This window comes from Prosopis cineraria, unplaced genomic scaffold (genome assembly GCF_029017545.1).
Source record: "Prosopis cineraria cultivar Desert tree isolate PC_DT_omini unplaced genomic scaffold, ASM2901754v1 PC4, whole genome shotgun sequence".
Classification (NCBI taxonomy): Eukaryota; Viridiplantae; Streptophyta; class Magnoliopsida; order Fabales; family Fabaceae; genus Prosopis; species Prosopis cineraria.
Genome location: NW_026555335.1, coordinates 33,924,590 through 33,934,717, shown reverse-complemented (window position 1 = coordinate 33,934,717; position 10,128 = coordinate 33,924,590). Strand labels below are relative to the sequence as shown.

The following is a 10,128-nucleotide window of genomic DNA, read 5'->3' as shown; positions in this document are numbered from 1 at the left end:
TGTCCTGTACTATTCCATGTATTTTCATTGGAGTTACCAATTTCATGGTATACTAATTAAATCGATAATATATTGTAGTATATTTATATATAAAATCGTTTTGGAATTATCGAATTCCATTAAAGACCCTCCATTATTCAAGTCAAGATACTCCCTCCGTTTCAAAATAGAGAAAACTGGCACACTGGCCAAAATTCAGCTACTACCTTAAAAATGTGGATCAAATTTCTGAAAACTTAAAAGTATGGCTACTTCACATATTGATATACACAACTGTATATGTTTGATAAGCAGTATCAATAACAAGATTTCAGTAAAATTTGTAAAAGTGTTTGTCTTAACTATAAACAATATATCAATAATAAATATTAAACTGGACATTTTTTGAAATATATGAAATATTGGGCTATTATCTTAGTTTAATCTTATAGTACGGACTATATTTGCAAAAACCCTTTCAAAATACTAGAAAAAAATTTGTATATCATCAGTATTTTTTGTCATTTTAAACTTTCAGAGCTCTATTTAATGACACCTTTCTTATTTTACCCTTACAGGCTTAAACGTAATTAAAGTATTGTTAGCACATTAATGGGATATGTTCCACATAAATGAGGGGAAAATTTACTAAAATGTAGTTCATGAGTCCCTATTTATTTGTCCTAGCAGGTTTATTTTTTCATTTTTGTTCCTTAATTTAAACCATGTTTTAAAAGTGGGGTTGAATTTAAGCCTAACATATTTTATTCTTTAAAAAAAAACTCTTGTTGATCTTAATTATAGGGTAGAATTTTAAAATCTTATTTAATCATAAATATAGTACAAAAGATGTAATATTTTTTATTTTTTTAATATCGTCCCTCCTTAACCGTATCATGTTATTATAATTCTCATATACATATTATTGTAGTTATCAATTTTATTGAAGGATAAAATTGGAAAGTCAGATATTTTTTTATAAATTTAAAAATATTAATTATCATTCCTTAAAAATTATTTAGTTTATTAATCTTTTCCCTGTAACGCCAGAGGGCGTATGTGCTGGGGCGGTCTTAGCTACATCTGTCATACTCATAACTTGGTCTGATTTTCAACAAGTTAAATTTTATGAAAATTAATTAAAAAATTATATGCATTGGCTCGTCCCTCGAACTTTCAACGTATATGAATCAGTACCTATAATTTTCAAAGATCTGTATATAAAACAAAATTATGAATCACTTCCTGGTTAATGGATAATTCACAAACATTAAATAAATTCAACAACCAATAAATCAAGTTCGTATCATCTTCAATTTCAACAAATTTGGATTCAAAACTCTTAAAAAAACTACTAATTAACGAATATAGCCTGTACGTCAAGTGTCATTTATTCATTATCTTATAGTTTTTTCCCCACCCTACAACTTGTGTTTATTTTTTGCATTTTAAAATCCTAATCATTGGCATATTCCATCCTTCACCGTCACCGGTCATCTGTGGACACCGGAAGCGTCGTTCATATCCGCGTCTACGTCGATGCTGATGGAAACTCTCCAAACCCTAATCTCGCCGTCAAGTGATCCGCTGAACACTGAAACGTCACCGTTTGGTTCAGAACCTTCCGATTCCGTAACGGCCGCTAAGCTCTTCACCGGCTTCTCATGACCCACCAGAACGGCAATGCAACCGTAACTGCCCTGAACTCCTTGCTTCCAAATCCTGACCGTCCGATCTGCTGACCCACTCAGGAGCAAATCACGAACGTTGATCAAACACAAGATCGCTTTTCCGTGCCCTCTCAACGCTCCACTCACCACCATGTGATTCGCACTGTGCTCTCTCTCCCACACCAGTATTGAACGGTCGCACGCACCGGAAAATAGCACCGACCCTTCTTCGTTTAACGCCAAGGCATTTATCGCCGACTTGTGCTTCTCCAACGTCGCTATTAACACGTGCGTCTTTTCTCCGCCCGGTTTGCTCCATACCCGAATCCGTTTATCCGCGGATCCTGTGTATACGGTTCCGTCTTTGGAAACAACCACCGCGTTCACTGCGTCCTCGTGAGCTTTAACAGATTCCAAGCAACGCAAATCGCTGGCGCGCCATATCTTCATGCTCTTATCCCAAGACACAGAGTAGATAATGTTGTTATAAACAGCCAGACCCGTGACGGCGTCTGCATGCTGTATCCAGAGCTGTTTCCTGTGACGCCGTACGGTGACGTAGTTCTTCGGAAGAATGAAACGACGTAGACGGTCGTTGACGGTGGGAAGAACGGTGAGCTTCTGATATTTCTTATCGGGAAGTAATTTCCACACCCGAATTTTAGAGTCCTGGTGACTGGTGAGAAGCATACCGTGGCAAAAAATAAGTGCCTTGGTGGATCCGGAAGATGAATGTTGGGAGCCGAAGGAGCGGAGGGTGGTGCAGGTGCGGCGATCGTAGACGTTGATTTGGTGGGAGGAGGCGGCGTAGAGGAGATCGCCGTGGACGGCAAGACAGGTAAGAGGCTGAGATGGGAGAGGATTTAGAGAAGCAAGGAAATGTTGAGAGACGACGAGGCGATTGAAGTAGTCATGGGAGGAGGGAAGCTTCTGGAGAGAAGGAACAGAAGGGTGGGTCTGGACGGAGAGGTTGCTATGGAGACTGCTAGTAGTAGTGTCTCGAGAGGTAGTAGAAGAAGAAGAAGAAGAAGAGGGTATGTCGGAGGAGGTAACGAATTCATCGGAAGCAGCAGAGGGCTTGGTGGGCGTAGAGGTGGAAATGGTTGAGTGGAGAGTGGCGGTGGCGCAGGAGACGGTGGAGCAAGAATCCAGCCATGAGAGGATCCGCATGGCGGAGACTGGAAAGGGCAGAGAGAGAAAGTAAGACGAAAGGTAGAGAAGATAATGAATAACGTAAAGAATTAGGAAGAAGGAAAGATTAAAAAGAAGGGATCAAAGAGGAAAGAGAGAGAGGAACGGTGAGTTCGAGGATGGAATAGGAGCAGGGAAGGGCATAACTTACGAAGGTAAAAATGGAGAAGCAAGGAAGGAAGGAAGGAAGGAGGGTTACTAGTACTGATGTACGGTTTCTTGGCCCAAAAAACAAAACAAACACACACACGCACAACAGAAAAAGGAAAAAACCTTGGTTGCATTAATTTTGGAGGCCTAGGTCAATTCGGAAAGGGAAAATCACATTGAAGCACAATAAGAGAATTAAAAAAAAAAAAAAAGATTTGTAAATTTAAAATAAAGACTAAATTGAGAGCTAAGATCAAAACATAATCGATGGTATGAACTGCCTGGACAGAAATTTTTGAAGAGCACTAATATGGACTTGACTTCGCCCCTCTCGCCCCCTCCCTCCCCTATTAAATCTAATCTAGATCCATATTAAAATTTTTATTTTTATTTTTATTTTTATTTTAAAATTAAACAAAAAATGCAATAATATACTCCCTCCGTCTCAAGTTATGAGACATTTTTAAATAAAATCACACATATTAATAAATTTCATTTAATACACTTAACCACTTTATATTTCCAAAACAAAAATATAAACTTCTAAAAATACTCATTATTTAATATATTTAAAAGAAAAGAGACCAACATTAATTATAGAGAGAGTAAGTGTAAATTGAAATTGACGCATTTAATAAAATCTTATTTTACTCAAAATATCTTATATTTTTAGATGGAAAAACTCTTTTAAAAGTATTTTATAATTTAGAATGGAGGTAGAATTTTTTAATCTTTCCATCCCCACTGCATAAAGTAACTTCCATTAATGAAATATGTAAATCCATTGGCAAAACAAAATACTTATGCAGATGAAATGGTTGTTGCTACATGCTCCAATAACAAATTACTGGTTTAGCTAAATAACTAAATAAAATATATAGACCTTTCTCTCTCTTCCTCTCATGTTGATGAATCTTCTCAATTGAAATTAAGATCCCCTTTATGGATATATAATACACATTTCAGTTGACTAAGTCTTATTCTAAATGTGTGTTTTGGTGTACAAGGATTTGGATTTAAATGAAATCCTCTACTTGGATGCATAAAAATCTCTTTGAATTTTGATTTGTTTTATTATAACTTTTTTGTAATTTTAAATGTACTTTAGACTTAAGTTATTTGAAATTTTACCTGTTTTCTTCATATTTTTATTATCTATTCTCATCACCCCTCTCTTATCTTATTTTTGTCTCTTATCGATTGAAAAACAAATGTAAACTCATCACATCTAATCTTTCATTTCTACTTTGAATTTCAACTTGTCTCCCTTTATTACCTTTAAATTTTCTTACACTATCCAAACCAAAAATTTTAAATATGTGAATTTTAAATGTGAGTTTTAATTTTAATCTAAAATTTTAAAGCTAAACGGTTTTTAGTGCTTTGATCTAAAAGTATGTTTGCAAGTGAGTTTTGTTAATTTTTCAAGGAAAAACTTGTTAAATATATCATTACTTGAAAATCTTTTCTCTACACAAATTAACAAATCTTACTTGAAAATTCATATTTTGAAGGTTGCAAATAAGGATTTGAGAGTAGTGAATTACTCGAAGCTGCGGTGATAATGTTTGACAAGTTTTTTCTTTTCAAATTAGTAAGTTTTACTTTAAAGTTCTTATTTTGGTGGTTACAAATCATGGAATGAAAGTAGCAAATTTCTAGACAAATTCACCAAAAGACCTTTGGTCGTTATTTCAAATCTTTTAGCAATCTTTAATTATTTAAGTTTAATTCAACTTTTTAGTCCCATTCCTTCATTCTTAAAATTTGAAGTTTCTCATGGAATTGGGAACTACCATCATTAATAATCAAATTCTGTCTTTAATTTGTTTTCTTGCCTTTGAAATTCTCCAAGATATCAAGTTTTATTAATCTAAAATGCGGCTTCAGCATATATACATAGGGGATTGATCTGGGCCTTTGAAATTAATCTAGAGACTAGAAGTAGACAAAGAGAGATTGAAAAAAAAAAAAAAAACAAGAGATTCCAATAGAAATGGTCCAGATTTGTATGGCATGTACTGTTGACATGGATTGGTAGAGCTGAAAAATGGACGCATTAATTCTATATTTTAAATTATAAAGCTAGGTATATTAGTTATAGAGTATTTACAAATCGCAAATAATTTAATTTATTTTACACTATGTCTAGTTAATTAATCTTAAATTTTGGAACAATATTATAAAGTTTTAAAATTATACTTGTTAGTAATTTTGATCATGCCTCTTTCTTTTTTACCAAAAAAAATTTTGATAATATAATGTCTTTTGAAATTAAATTTAATAACAAATCTCTCTCTCTCTCTCTCTCTCTCTATATATATATATATATATATATAATATATAACTTTAATGAACCCCAAGAATAGTATAACTCATCTTTTAGATTTCATGTAATAATCTCAACTGCACTAATTATATATGACTTTGTAATAATTTTGTGCAATGTAATTATAGCTCTACAACTCATTTAATCTTTAACTTATAAAATCCAATTTCTTACATGTGATATTTCCTTAACATAATGGTTTAAATTAAGTTTTATATTATAATTTTTCCATATTTAATAATAGAATGACAGAAAGAAATGCTGATTTTCGCCTTCAATAAGAACATGTACCATATTTATAGTCTTATAAATGAAAATAATTTTAAAATAACTTTTAAAAAATTTCAGTTGTCTGTTCTTAATATATATCTCTATATTACTTGTAAAATGTAGGCCAAAAAAATATTACTTATAAAATATTTGTTAAAAATTCAATTTTTTTACATTATATTATTTATTTTTCTTGCATTAATAGATTGAATGTATACACACACATGCAAACAGAATATATTTATATTGTATCAAAGTGTACCCAATTTCAGAATAAAAAAATCATATTGTATTATACGTACCCATTACGCATACTGCTATATTAATTTCTAATATTAAATTTATACAAACCGATTTTTTTTTTTGCCAAAAAAATATATTTCTATTAAAATAAAGCTAAAGAGTCCAACAAAACAAAATAAAACTACAATTGAAAAAAAAATTCTACAAGCCGATTAGGTCATTCTATCAAATTTATGTGGAGGTTCTAGGCCACACTATAAGTTATAACATACAATGTATTTATCAAAAAAAATTATAATGTATGGGAAAATATATTTATTTTTTTATGAGGGGAAAAAAAAACAGAGAGAGACCCAATTTTGAAAACAAAAAAATATGTAGCCATGTATGGGAATGCTAGTTTGTTAACTACATTTGTCTCGTTGTTCTTGGTTTGATAGTTTCCATGCTGCATTGCCGTGTTGAGTGTTGACCGTGGAAGCCGTATTCCCATTACCAACGGTTTCGTAAAATTCATGGCCAGTAGGATCCGGACACGTTCTCCCAAACATATTAAAAAAAATAATACTTATATGCTTATATTCAATTACATAATAAATGAATTTTAATATATTAATAATAATAATTTATTATAGACTAAATAATTTATACAAGGTTCACATGTCTTGATTTAATTAAAAATAAACATATTAAGTAATATAAAGCTAAGTATATAAGTTTTTTTCTTAAAAAAATACTCCATCTACTCCCATTTATAAATCATTATTAATTAAGTTATATTTTTTAAAAAATTTAATTAAAATATTTATTTTGTAACATTTAATTTATTCAAAAAAAACTTTCATTAATTATTTGGATAGAGTATGATAAAATAAGAATATAATTAAAAAATTATATAAGACTTATTCAATGACATATTTTGGACGACGTAAATTAACTTCTAAAAAATGATAGTTTGAAGAAAGCATAAAACACTTTCTGACAAAATTATGTATGTATACAAGTAAAGTTTATTAAATATATTTTATAATATTTTTAAAAAGATACAAATACAAATTTTTAAAAATAACCTTCTTTTAATTTGACTTTATTTGTGAAACATTAAATAAAAAGAGAAACATAATAAAAAAAAGAGTAAAATTATATTGAAACAAGTATAATTAACAAAACTTTATTTTTGTTAAAATGTTTTAAATTGAATTTAAACTAATCACATCTACCAATAAGATGAAATCAATTTCGTATTTATTAAGAAATGTTAATATAACCTTAAAATTATAAAAAAATATATATAATATAAATTTTCAATTTTATCTTTATTTGTAATTAATAATCATAATAAGTTGTTGCCTAAAAATTCAAACAACAATAAATAAACCGAATAAAATTTTAAAAAATTATTAGTTACTCTAATTTTATCTTATATTAAGGACAAAAAACTTGTAAACGTTATTTTATATTAAGAGCCAAAATGAGTTTGCACATACATAAATACACACACATACATGTATATATATTCGCACGCAGGAGTATATTACTTTATTGAAAAACATTAAAAAAATGAATGGGATATTTATCAAAATTTTAATTCTTCACGGTGATTTGATTGGCTAGGATCAAATGCTGGTGATCAAAATGTTTTTTTTCCTCGAAGGAAAAAAAAACAAAGAAACATTTTTACTAACAATATGAATGAAGTGAGAACGAGTCAGAGGACTCGATTTTGACTATTCCTGCAATACTAATATCACAGTCTCACACTCTCACTGGATATACTAATAAACATTTTATTGTTTTTTATCAATACTCTCATTAACAAAGGCAAAAAAGAAAAATTATAATAAATAATAAATACTCCATACTAGAGATTGTCATGTCTTATAAATAAGACCAATATGAAAAGGATGAAAGGGAGTATGTATTTGATGATAAGAAAACATAAATCTATTCTGGAATTGACTTTGAGACACACATGTGAAATTATTAAAGCTAATAATAAAGTTAAATATGAATTGGCAAAGAAATCTTATTACCGTGTGAATGATTGATCCAATGGAAGGCTTTGTAAATATTAAAGAATGAGCCACTTGCAATATCTGAGGTGGACGACGCATTGGAAAATTGCACCAAAAAAGATTCTCTCTTCTGTTTTCACTATTTGTAATTATAATTATAATTCTTGACTTTATAATATTTTATTTTTGTTTCATAATATTGCTCTGAGAGAATGAAAACTTTTTTTTTATGAAAAAATTTTTGGAAGGGGTTCAGGCTTGCCCACAATTTCCTAAGTGATATCAATGTTGGGTAGGGCAAGCCGTCAATTACCCTCAAGCATTTACCTAAACATTCTAGAGCTAAAATACCTATAAACTCCCTCCATGATGTGAGAGGACTCGACCCTACGTCGGCTAAAGGCAAGGGGTATGAAAACTTTGATTTCATAAGTTGTTCAACACTGGCGTTCAATGGGCCGGCTAAGTTTGATGCGGCCAAATAGAGAATATACAAAACAGTTTTTTTTTTTTGGGTCCAACTAGAAAATCGGAAAGACCATTCAATATGGGAGAAGATTCTCTGCCCTTTTTTTTTTTTTAAGACGCTAGATTTAGGTTTGAATGGGTTATATTTAATTTTCTATAAAATCATTTTTAAAATGTTAAACTATACAAAATATAAGATAATAAAATTTAAATTGCTAAAATTTAATATGAACGATTAAAAATGCAGTAAAAACAAAATGAAATGAAATGAAATATTATATAAGAATGATGATTTTTATTTTAAAAAGCAAGAATTAAAATCTTTTTAATGTTATTTTATGATTTGGAATTTGAATAGATTTTATAAATATAAGTGACTAAAGAGGTGGTAGGTAGGAAATCAAAACCGGCTTACAAAATGAGTTAAACAGGTCAATCCACAGCCCACAAAAAATTAAAAAAAAAATTAATACTCACACTTCAATATTTAATTTTCTAATTTAGTGTCATCATGAACACCGATATTTCCATCTCTGCCATAAAATTCAATAATGGAGGTCAACTTGATGGAATCATTATTAAAGTTAAGGTTGTTGGCAAATAAAAATAAACAGAGAATTGCTTCCTTCATTAAAAAAATATAAATATATTTTTAATTAAATTTAAACACTCAATAAATTAGTTAATTATCTTTAAAATAATATTATTTTTCTATAAAAATTAGTTGGACAGTCAAGTTCTTGTGAATCTTCTCAATGGACATCACGATGGGTTATATACTGATAGCCTAATATTCTTGAAGATTCAGAGTTTACTCCAATGTAAAAGGAGCGTGCTGATTAATTTTGCCCCTAGAGAGCAGAATATGGTCAAAGATTCTTTGGCCAAGGAAGGCATTTTACATTCTAGCCTTTTTGATTCCGTCTCGCCTGTTCATGTTTGATATTTAATATAATCTGGGCTTAACCCTTGTTTCTTATTAAAAAAAACAACAACACGATCTCTCCATATTTATTTTTATTTATTAAGACATTTTATTTTAAAATAAATATAAAATAAGTGACCTTAAAATATTAAAAAATATTTTAATATTTTTTAACTTTCAACCATTCAAAATTGCATTATATTTTTTAACAAAAGGAGCAAATTTTTATGACTTTATTTAAAATTACTTTTATAATATTATGATTAGTATTGATTTGGATTTTAAAGTATTTCTTTAATATTACACTAAGTTATATTTTTTTAGTTCTATTTATAGGTCACTTCTAACAAATTTCAATGAAATAAGAAAAAATTTTAAAACTCATTAATTTTATCTAAAAAATTAATAATGTTTTGAATTTACCCCTATTAAGCATACATTCTTTTCTCTCACTAACATTTAATGGAGAGTAAAAGATAAAAAACATGATAAAAAATTGATAATTTTATTTATAAATGAGACTTAAAAAATTATAATCTCCCCACTTTATAAAAGGATCAAGGGAGTACATGCCAACTCACTTAATTTATGGGTTGTCTCATTTAACTTGCAAGTTAAATGAGTTGAATTCATCTATTCTTATTAAAAAATATTTCTTATAAAAAGTCTTTAACTCAGTTCACCAAACTAACATGTTAAACACGATAATTTATCAAACTGAACTATTTTGATCACTGTGATTGAAGATACCTAATTTTTTGAGATCAAATTCAACTTGATTAGAAATCCACATCGATTAAAAGCAAGTTACCCCATTCATAAAACCATAAAGGTGAGTTGAAATAACAAAGGAGTTAATTACTACTAAACTCTGCACTTTTTTGCATA

General features: G+C 29.5%; 1 protein-coding gene across 1 annotated transcript; it reads right to left on the bottom strand.

Moving 5' to 3' along the window:
- Positions 1–1,280: 1,280 nt before the first annotated feature.
- LOC129309903 (protein JINGUBANG) lies at positions 1,281–2,998 on the bottom strand. The gene has a single exon (XM_054951656.1). The coding sequence runs from the start codon at positions 2,817–2,819 to the stop codon at positions 1,473–1,475; it is 1,347 nt and encodes a 448-aa protein (XP_054807631.1). The 5' UTR covers positions 2,820–2,998; the 3' UTR covers positions 1,281–1,472.
- Positions 2,999–10,128: the final 7,130 nt, after the last annotated feature.

Bases quoted from the DNA above. Each gene is read 5' to 3' on its own strand.
- LOC129309903 (XM_054951656.1), bottom strand. From the start codon at position 2,819: ATGCGGATCCTCTCATGGCTGGATTCTTGCTCCACCGTCTCCTGCGCC.